Source organism: Rhinoderma darwinii, chromosome 5 (assembly GCF_050947455.1).
Source record: "Rhinoderma darwinii isolate aRhiDar2 chromosome 5, aRhiDar2.hap1, whole genome shotgun sequence".
In the NCBI taxonomy this organism is placed as follows: domain Eukaryota; kingdom Metazoa; phylum Chordata; class Amphibia; order Anura; family Rhinodermatidae; genus Rhinoderma; species Rhinoderma darwinii.
Window position 1 is genome coordinate 50,864,392 of NC_134691.1, and position 10,282 is coordinate 50,874,673.

General features: G+C 43.2%; 1 protein-coding gene across 1 annotated transcript in view; it reads right to left on the reverse strand.

The window, feature by feature from the left end:
* VPS13B (vacuolar protein sorting 13 homolog B) overlaps positions 1–10,282 on the reverse strand; it is an 886,671-nt gene that overhangs the window by 168,960 nt on the left and 707,429 nt on the right. Inside the window, exon 36 of the mRNA XM_075825953.1 lies at positions 2,245–2,646. Within this exon, the coding sequence (XP_075682068.1) occupies positions 2,245–2,646 (402 nt within the window). The remainder of the gene's footprint in view (positions 1–2,244; positions 2,647–10,282) is intronic.

Here is a 10,282-nt window from a genome sequence, read left to right on the forward strand (position 1 = left end):
AGTATCACCAATGGAGACGTTTTAAAGAAAAGGAACTAACAGCCATGCTGTAAATAGGGTACGGGCACAAAATCAGGAAGATCTCTGCCAGGTACAGATCATGAGAACACGGAGAAAACTAGTTTCAATAAAACCTTTGAAACTCTTTTTTACAGTATGACTGTAGCATCCATGGCTACGGGCCGTCGGGTTTACTCACCTCCCGACGCCCGCAGCCATGGATCCGTGAGCGCTGGTCCCCATCTCCTTCCTAGGAGACGCCAGCGCTCACTTCCGCTCCGGTCTCATGCCCGCTCTTAAAGGGCCAGTGCGCGCACCTGTAAAACAATCATCAACCACATGATTTCCTGGTCTATAAGACCCCAGCCCTTCTGATCCTTGCCTGAGCGTTGTTAGTTATCGTAAGTCTGTCTTGCAAATGGTCCCTTAGTGTTTCCCGTTCCAGTTGTTACCCGTATCCCGTGCTGTTCTTGTTCCTGTGCCTACTAGTGTCGGAATCGTGCCTACTGCACCTGCTGTCATTGCCACGTCCAGTGTCTTCTGCCACGTCCAGTGTCACCTGCCACAACAGATACTGCCCGCCACGTCTGGCGCTACCTGCTGAGCCGACCTCCATCCGTGCTGAAGCCACAGCCACTGTCTGGACTAGTTCAGGTACCCAAGTGTTACTAACTACTATAGACTTTCGTATAGACTGTGACCTGGTCAGCTGCCTCTCCGCTACGGCGGAGCGGCCTAGTGGGTCCACATACCCTGTGATTGTGACAATGACTAAGATGTCCCACTGCAGATGACTCAGATGTTTGTGGGTATGGGGTGGGTATGAAGGGTTTTGTTACCTTGTTTTTGTAAAAACTATTGAAAAAAATGTCAATAAAAAACTAGTTGATCTAAAAAAATATTTAAAGCTAAAATAAAATAGGACTAGAGCATGTCAGGTTACATGGAAAAAAACCTAGGGGAAGATTTATTAAAAAGAGTGTTATGAAAAAGTGGAGTAATTGCCCATAGGAGCCATTTAGTATGCACCTTTTATTTTTCAGAAGCCCTTCGGAGAATGAAATCAGCAATCTGATTGGTTGATGAAACAGGGATTGCGAATCAAAGTGAATGAATAATTGCTCTCTCTTTGAAATTATTTTCCCTTCAGTCTTAGACCATACAATAGACCATACTACAGCACATCAAAGAGGCAGATCTGTCTATCAGTTTAGTTAGGTATGCAACAAGGTCGGGGACGAGCAGGGCTAAAAGGAACCAATCCCCCCCCCCCCTTAGTCAAGCAATTTTGAACATTGCAAGGTCCTATTTACACAGAAGGTATTTATATGATTACGTTCAGCACATAGCCTCGTAACAAGGAAATTAATCCTCTTTTTTGGGATAGTGGGCGGAGACATGCATAAATAGTTTCTTTCTGCCCCTAGTGGCCAACTATGCATCTATTAACACTGGTGTCAATTACAGATACAGCCTAATAAATATAGAGACCTTTTTTTCCAACTTGCAAATAGCTCTTTTAGGCTTTATCAGAGCAAAATAGAGAAGCCAAAGCTCTATAGAGCTTATGAGATCCCACTAGGAACGCAACAAGGTTTGAGTGAGCATGAGCCCGCTAAGAAACATATTCTTCCATATACATTTGGGACTTTTCAAGTATAGTTTTACCATAGTTATAGTTGATAAGGTTGAAAAGAAGACAAAGGACAATAAAGTCCAACCTATAATCCTACCGTGTTGATACAGAGGAAGGTAAAAAAAAAAAACATAAGGTGGATGGAAATTGCCTCATTAGGGGAAAATTCCTCCCCGACTCCAAATATGGAAATTTAGAATAAATCACTGGATCAACATCGCATCCCCAGAATATAATACTCATAACCTGTGATATAATATTTTTTAAGAAAGGCATCAAGGCCCTTCTTGAACTTGTTCACATAATCAACCATCACAACATCCCGTGGCAGAGAAGTCCAGAGTCTCACTGCTCTTACAGTAAAGAATCCCCACCTTTGATGATTTAGCTTAGTAAAGCAACCTTTCATGCATAATACAACCATAAACAAGACTTTTCTTTTTAATATCCAGTTACCAATCCAGTCGCCTCAAAACTGAAGAATTGTTGTATGAAGGTTTGGACTAAACGTGTTTGAGAGTGACTACAAAGCTTTGTTAGATACATCTAGTTAGAGTTAAACATTATTTAATGTCAGGCACGTGTGCCTGGTACATTCAAGGACTTACCTATTGCTTTGTTTCCTGCTTGAATACGAAGACATCCCCGAAGATCAGAAAAGTATGTCAAAATGCAGGGAGTTTTTGAATGTGGCACAGTCTCTAGTGACAGAAACACTTGTGTAGTCTGAAATGTGATCCTGTGGAAAAAAAATATTGACCTCCATGTTCCTTCTTGGGGCAAATGGGATTTTAAATCATCATGACCCATTGTCCCAGCGTCCTTCCTATGACTGGATGTAGGTTTTATAGTTTCATCCATTTGTGTCATTTCTTCTGTTGTTGCTGGAATCTCAAGAGAATAGTCAGGTCCACTTTTCATGATCTTCTCTAAGAAAATAATTAGCTGATCCAACTTGACAAAGCTGAAGTTGACTTTTAATGGCCTGGATACATCGATGTTGATGTCAACTGTTTAAAGAAGAGAAATGCATTAAATAATTGAGTTTAGTTTAGATTACCAGATTTGGAATTAATAGAAGAGACTAATTTTAGTATTTTGTCCACCGTAGACATATAAACAAGGCAGAGCAAACTTGAAGTTGTGGTAGTCTGCTCTGCAACAATAAACTGCTATGTAAGTGTATTAAAAATCACATTGTGCCCAATGCCAGTTTATAGTATAGCTCCAGTTGTACTCTCCCGCCCAAAGTGACACCAGGTGTGGAGAGAAGCTCCCGCATGCTGCGCGGCACACTTGCGGCACAGTTTGTTCCTTGGGCAAAAAATTGGATTGGAGCCGCCTCCCCATTAATAGTGTCATATCATTTAAGGTGGATGTAAAGATACATTTTCAGCAGATCCCGCTGCTGTCGACAAGACCCAACAGCAGTTGAATGTGTATGGGCAGTCCCACTGTTCCCCAACGTCTGTTCTAGTGTAATAGCAGAGGTGTCTGACAGCTGCTCATCCTTTCCTCCCTAAGGCAATAAAAATGAATGCTTGACTACTGGATTTCCTCTACATAGCAGTACAGGCATCTGAGCTCCGTACAAATAGAACAGAGCTCAAACTTTTAGGAGCGTCTGTGAAGAGCTGGAGAAAAATGGGTGGTGGATGCCCCTGGTGAACTCTCATTTTGCCCCCCCCCTCCCCCTATAATCTTGCCCTGTTGATCCCTAAAAAATTTGAACCATATGCTTACAGAACAATACAAACAAGAGAGTGGTTTGGCGGATTTTGTATAACACACAATAAATAGTAGTTTACACATAGTAGTGTCACAAAGTTTTCCTCTCAACGTAGTGTTCAAATAGTAACTCAAAGCTCCACATGGAAGATTGTCTACACAGCAGCACCTATACAAGAGAGTCTACATACTGTAATAATCTCCAAAAATGATTATATTTCCTATTATTATCATTATCTAGTCCTATAAATAAAATCTTGACTAAAGGTCCTATTAGACAGCCCGATGTGGGCCGATCAATGAGCGCCGATCAACAAGGAGAAATGCTTGGTTATGTGTGGGGACAAACAATCGTAGTAACGATATACATTTCCATTTTATCGGCAGCACATCGCCCTGTTTACACCCTGTTTTTTCTAAACACAACTGTAAAAGGGCATAGTAATACCACACAGATTAATTCAAATGACAATGCCTATATAGTAATTCTACAAAGCAGTTCATCAAGGGTTATAACCATACTGTATATTCCAAATAACGACAATAAAGGTATCATCAATTCTATACTTTTGTCTTTTTTGACACAAAAGTATTTAACATTGCTAATAACGACACTAAAATTCCTGCTTTCAACCAGTCCCACCCTTGATATAGGCAGTTTATACTAGGGGTATATTGTTCCTACTGCGGCCGGGTGACGGACGTTTTATGAACGGCCGTCACCTGGCCTGGAAACGCTGTCATGTGAATAAGGGATTAGTAGCTTCTTTGCTAGTTTTAATGTGTACTGTAGTACTGTTATCTTCGACCTCGCTTATCCTGTATTTGTGTTAATCCCATTTGGCATATAGACCATATTCTGATTGATGGGTCTATGCCAAGTGTGAAAGGTGAGATGTCATTTTTCAGTAATCACTATGTCTGGAAAAGTTAGTTTTGCAACTGTAAGTGACTACTACCCAGCAAACGTTTTCTGCTAACATTTGTTTCATGTCTTTCTCAAAAATCATCTGCTTTCCTTCTCTTAGTCTTTAAGATTTTACATGGTTGCCTAGACGGATTTACAATATTAGTACATTTGGAAACCAAACTTTTTTTGATGGCACGGTTCATGTGAAACCTTTCTCGAAGCATTAGTAACCTAGTATAAACTGCCTATATCAAGGGTGGGACTGGTTGACAGCAGGAATTTTAGTGTCGTTATTAGCAATGTTAAATACTTTTGTGTCAAAAAAGACAAAAGTATAGAATTTATGATACCTTTATTGTCGTTATTTGGAATATACAGTATGGTTATAACCCTTGATGAACTGCTTTGTAGAATTACTATATAGGCATTGTCATTTGAATTAATCTGTGTGGTATTACTATGCCCTTTTACAGTTGTGTTTAGAAAAAACAGGGTGTTTACTGGGCGATGTGCTGCCGATAAAATGGAAATGTATATCGTTACTACGATTGTTTGTCCCCATTACCTGCAGGGGGCTGGGTGGCATTACCTTCAGGGGGCAGGGTGGCATTACCTTCAGGGGGCAGGGTGGTATTACATGCAAGGGGGCTGGGTGGCATTACATGCAAGGTGCAGGGTGGCATTACCTGCAGGGGGCTGGGTGGCATTACCTGCAGGGGGCTGGGTGGCATTACCTGCAGGGGGCTGGGTGGCATTACCTGCAGGGGGCTGGGTGGCATTACCTGCAGGGGGCTGGGTGGCATTACCTGCAGGGGGCTGGGTGGCATTACCTGCAGGGGGCTGGATGGCATTACCTGCAGGGGGCTGGGTGGCATTACTTGCAGGGGGCTGGGTGGCATTACCTGCAGGGGGCTGGGTGGCATTACCTGCAGGGGGCTGGGTGGCATTACCTGCAGGGGGCTGGGTGGCATTACCTGCAGGGGGGCTGTGGCATTATCTACAGAGGGCTGTGTGTGGCAACAAATTTAAATGAAATTCATCTGATTTTAAAACGAACAGGGAAAAAAATAGATGCAAAACAGGTCAAAATCGGCCGTTAAAAACGGCAACACGGCCCGGAACGGAATCGCAACAGATGCAAAACGGATGCAAACCGGCCGGGAAAAACGTCCCAAACCGGCCGTTTTTATCGGCCGACACTCGGACCCTGTCGTGTGAATGAGGCTTAAGGCTCTATTCACACGACAGGGTCCGAGTGTCGGCCGATAAAAACGGCCGTTTTGTCCGTTTTTCTCAGCCGTTTTGCATCTGTTCCGTTTCTGTTCCAGGCCGTGTTTCCGTTTTTAACAGCCGATTTTGACCCGTTTTGCATCCGTTTTTTCCCCTGTCCGTTTTAAAAACAGATGAATTTCATTTGTACATTTTCTGCCACACACTTCCCTCTGTAGATAATGCCACAAACTGCCCTCTGTAGATAATGCCACACTGAAGTCTGTAGTAAATGCCGCACACTGCCTAAAAAGTTTTTCAGTTTGCTAAATCAATAAGATACTGTGTGAACTATTAACTAGTAATAAAGCGCCAGACAAGACTAATTGCTATTAGTTTTAGCAGCTCTTATTCATATACAGCTGAAATAAATGTGGATGAAGTGGATATTTTTTAAGAAAGTTGGAGTCCATTAAAGGGTAACTAAACTTTTAAAAAACGTTTGACATGTCATAGTGACATGTCAGAAGTTGTGATCGGTGGGGGATTCTGACGCTTTGATTTAGCGATCGGTGGGTGTCTCAGTGCTTAGGCCCCCACCAATCAAAACTTCTGACATGTCACTATGACATATCAAAAGGTTTTTAAAAGTTTAGTTACACTTTAATGACTGTTATGTTTGCTTAGAGGCCTTTTAAAATGGGCAGATTATCTGCCTGGTTAACGAGCGCCAATCATGTTGATCGGCTCTCGTTTGCTCCATTCAAACAAAGCAATGTTTAGAATGTATGGGGACATACCATCGTTAATACGATTGTTCGTCCACATACATTACATCTTGTCGGCAGCACATCGCCTTTTTACACGGCGAGACGTACTGCCGGCATGCCAACTTTTAATGGTCGCAAAAAATAAAATCTGATCAGCCGAGATATGAGCATTTGCTCGTTTGACGGATGATCACTGCCATGTCTACATAGAGCAATGATTTGGAAAGATCGTTTATATGAACGCACATTTGCCCGAGTATTGGTCCGTGTAAAAGTGCAGAGAGGTTTTGGAATTAATTTTAATTATCGATATTACATCTCCACCTTCTAGACCAGAACAGAATATGTGGCTCCCAGGCTTTTTGCGGGCCCAGCAGCAACAGTGATGAATAATGGATGTGGAGACTCAAATCTAAAGCACTACTTTCTGAGGGCTCATGCACATGGGCGTATTTTTAGAGCAAAGGATGGGATTTGATCTATCAGATTGTCAAAAATGTAGATTATGGAGTTTTTTTTATATCACATGAGCAGGGGCGAGCTGGGGGGGGCTAGGCACTATGGCATGGGATTCTGCTCCAGGAGTAGCCCCTGACGTTACTGTCCATATATGAACAGTAGCATCTAGGCGCGGAATCCCTGGCTTTTGCTCTGGCTGGGGATTCTGCTTCTAGAGGGAGTCCCAATGGCGTTATATACATGTAGATTATAGAGTGTTTTATACGGCATGAGCAGAGGCATAGCTGGGGGCGTGCCCCGGGCACAATTAGGAGAGACGGCAGGGGGGCGCTGGTACGATTGACTACTCCTACTGGTGCGGAATCCCCCCTGACGTCACTATCCATATATGGACAGTGACATCAGGGGCTCCTCCAGGAGAGGAATCATACCTCCATTCGTCCTGGGCGGACTGTGGTGTGTCGTGCAGTAAACTGTATCTGCGTCCTAAGGCCGCAGATGCAGTTGAACTTAATACTGAAGCAAGGAGCAGTAAGCTCCCTGCTTCAAAATTAAATTAGAGCGGAGGAGCAGAGGAAGCTTCTCCGCTCGCCGAGGACTCCCCGGACACGGCGCTACTTAGAGCTATCTACAGAGGGGAGGGGGTAGCGCTATCTACAGGCATGGTGGTGCTATGTTCAAGGGGGTGTGGCACTTTCTACATGGGCACTGTGGCACTATCTACAGTGGACACTGGCGCAATCTACATGGGTACTGTGAGCACTATCTACGTGGGCACTCTAGCACTATCTACGTGGGCACTGGCACTAGGGACATTTTACTGTATTGGGCAGTTATGGGAGAATTTTACTGTATGGGGCAGCTACGGGGGGCATTTTACTGAATGGGGGCATTATACTGTATGGGGAAGCTATAGGGGAATTATGCTATATGGGGAAAGCTATAGGGCATTATGCTATATGGGGAAGCTATAGGGGTGTTATGCTATATGGGACAGCTATAGGGGCATTATGCTGTGTGGGAGCAGCTATAGGGGCTTTATGCTGTATGGGAGAAGCTATAGGGACATTATGCTGTATGGGAGAAACTATAGGGGCATTATGCTATATGGGGGAATTTGATTGGGCATTATACTGCATGGGGGCATCTGTCTGGGCATTATACTGTATGGGCTTCTGTGTGAGCATTATACTGTATGGGGCATTTGTGTGGGCTTTATACTGTATGAGGGCATCTGTGTGGGATTTATACTGTATGGTGGCAGCCTTTGGGGTCATTATACTGTATGGTGGCAGCCCAAGGGCATAATACTGTGTGAGGGCAGCTAGAGGGCATTATACTGTGTTGCTTTGCATGCCACATCGGTTGTCCCCCTTTGTGATACTTGAAAGTTGGGAGGTATGGAGGAATCCCCGGCCAAAGAGTTACCAACGCTCTTCCCGGGGATACTGGTCCTGGAGATTCCCCTGAAGTCACTATCCGTATTTGGATCCATATATGGCTCCTCTAGGGAGACCCAATGGCACTATATACAGGGAGGAGACAGTGTATTGCTATCTACTGGAGGGTGTGTGTGGCACTATTGACAGGGAGGTGTGTGGCACTATTGACAGGGAGGTGTTTGGCCCTATTGACAGGGAGGTGTGTGGCACTATTAACAGGGAGGTGTGTGGCACTATTGACAGGGAGGTGTGTGGCACTATTGACAGGGAGGTGTGTGGCACTATTGACAGGTCCATAGAAAAAGCTTGAGCACTCTAGGAACGCACTGAAGGTGGATTTTTCAAAAATACTTTATTCCAAATATTGCTGCGATTGTGATAAAGGCCTTGGATAGGCCGAAACGCCCCATTAAAATCGCTTAAGTCAAAAAATCCAATATTTGGAATAAAGCATTTTTGAAAAATCCACTTTCAGTGCGTTCTTAGAGTGCTCAAGGTTTTTCTATGGACTTATAGTGTGGGTTACCAAACCCAAACCTTTATAGCACCACCACGTCTTACTTTGGAGTGTATCCTTACATATTTCTGTCTTGCCACTATTTAGAAGGAGAGTGTGTGTGGCAATATCTACAAGAGGGGAATGTGGCACGATCTACAAGGGGGTGTGTGTGGCACTATCTACAGGGGGCTGTGTGGCACTATCTACAGGTGGCTGTGTGGCACTATCTACAAGAGGAGGCTGTTCATTATGTCACCATATAGTCTCATTAGCCTCAGTTATACAATCTGTTTTAGTCCAGCACTGACCTCTTTATTTATTTTCTTTTAATTTATTGTTAATGTAATTTCCTTATATAACTATATTGCTTGTAAAATGTACAAATGGTTATATGCTAGAGTTACATAAAAGAAAAAAAGATTTAAAAAAATAATATCTCATTGATTGGTAGAGAAAGCAAACCTCGTGCGGGGGAAGGAGGTGTCGGAATGGTTGAGGGAGGGGGCGCCAAACTGAATCTTTCCCCCGGGTTCTGGAGAACCTAGCTACGCCTCTGGCATGAGAGGAAGTGGCATACTGGAACATTGCCTGATACAACACCATAAGACTGGTAAGACCACAGGTTGGGAGAGAGGAGAACATTTTGTTCTGCCTGGTATCCTACTTTAACAAATTCGATTTACACTGCTGGAACCTATGGAGTCATTGTTTTGCCTTAGTTAAGCTTTACACTAATACTTTTCTCAGAATTGCACCCTCAAGACAGCAACCCAAACAAATGTCAAACTCAATTCAGAAAAATAATAAAGTGTTGTCTGCTTTATGAAATAACATCATGTAACTTGCATTTTTAGGTCATGTAAAATGTTTTTTGGGCAAAAGGAAGTTTCATAAAACACTGATTTGTGGAAGTCGGACTTTGAGCCCTCAATGATCTCAATAATAGATCAGTTAAACAATTTCTTATGAAATTTCCTATTGACATGATATATAAACGCTCTTAGGCTAGATTCACACGACCGAGTACAAACTCGGACGTGGAAAACTGTCGTTTTTCACGTCCTAGTTGCACCTGTGTGGGACCCGTTTTCACAGATCCCTCAGACTTTAGTCTATTGAGGGTTCCGTGAAAACTGAAGAAAATAGGACCTGTCCTATTTTTTCACGGACCCTTCACGCGGTCCATTAAAACAACGGCCATGTGAATAGCCCCATTGAAATACATGCGTCTGTGTGACGGCCGTTGTTTTAACAGCTGTCATATGGACATATACTACACTCGTCTGAATAAGCCTTTAGTTAGATGGTCGAGCCATGCACAGCTCTCAGCTCTGGCAGACTACAAGTGTCCTTAAAAAATAAAAATGAAAAAGGATGTCCAATTTATTTTATCAATGGGCACCCTGCACTTCTTTATTTCCAGTGCTGCGAAACAGACCTTTTCTGCTGTAAATAACTTATTTTTCTCCTAGAAGCAAGAACCACCATTATCAGGCCTGATTGTCACCGGTGAATAGGTAGCTCCAAAAAGGCTGAACAGTGATAGACTTCCCCTAAGGTTGTGTTCACACTGCATATTTCAACAGATAAAATGCATGTATTACGCACCGAAATTCACTTGAAATATGC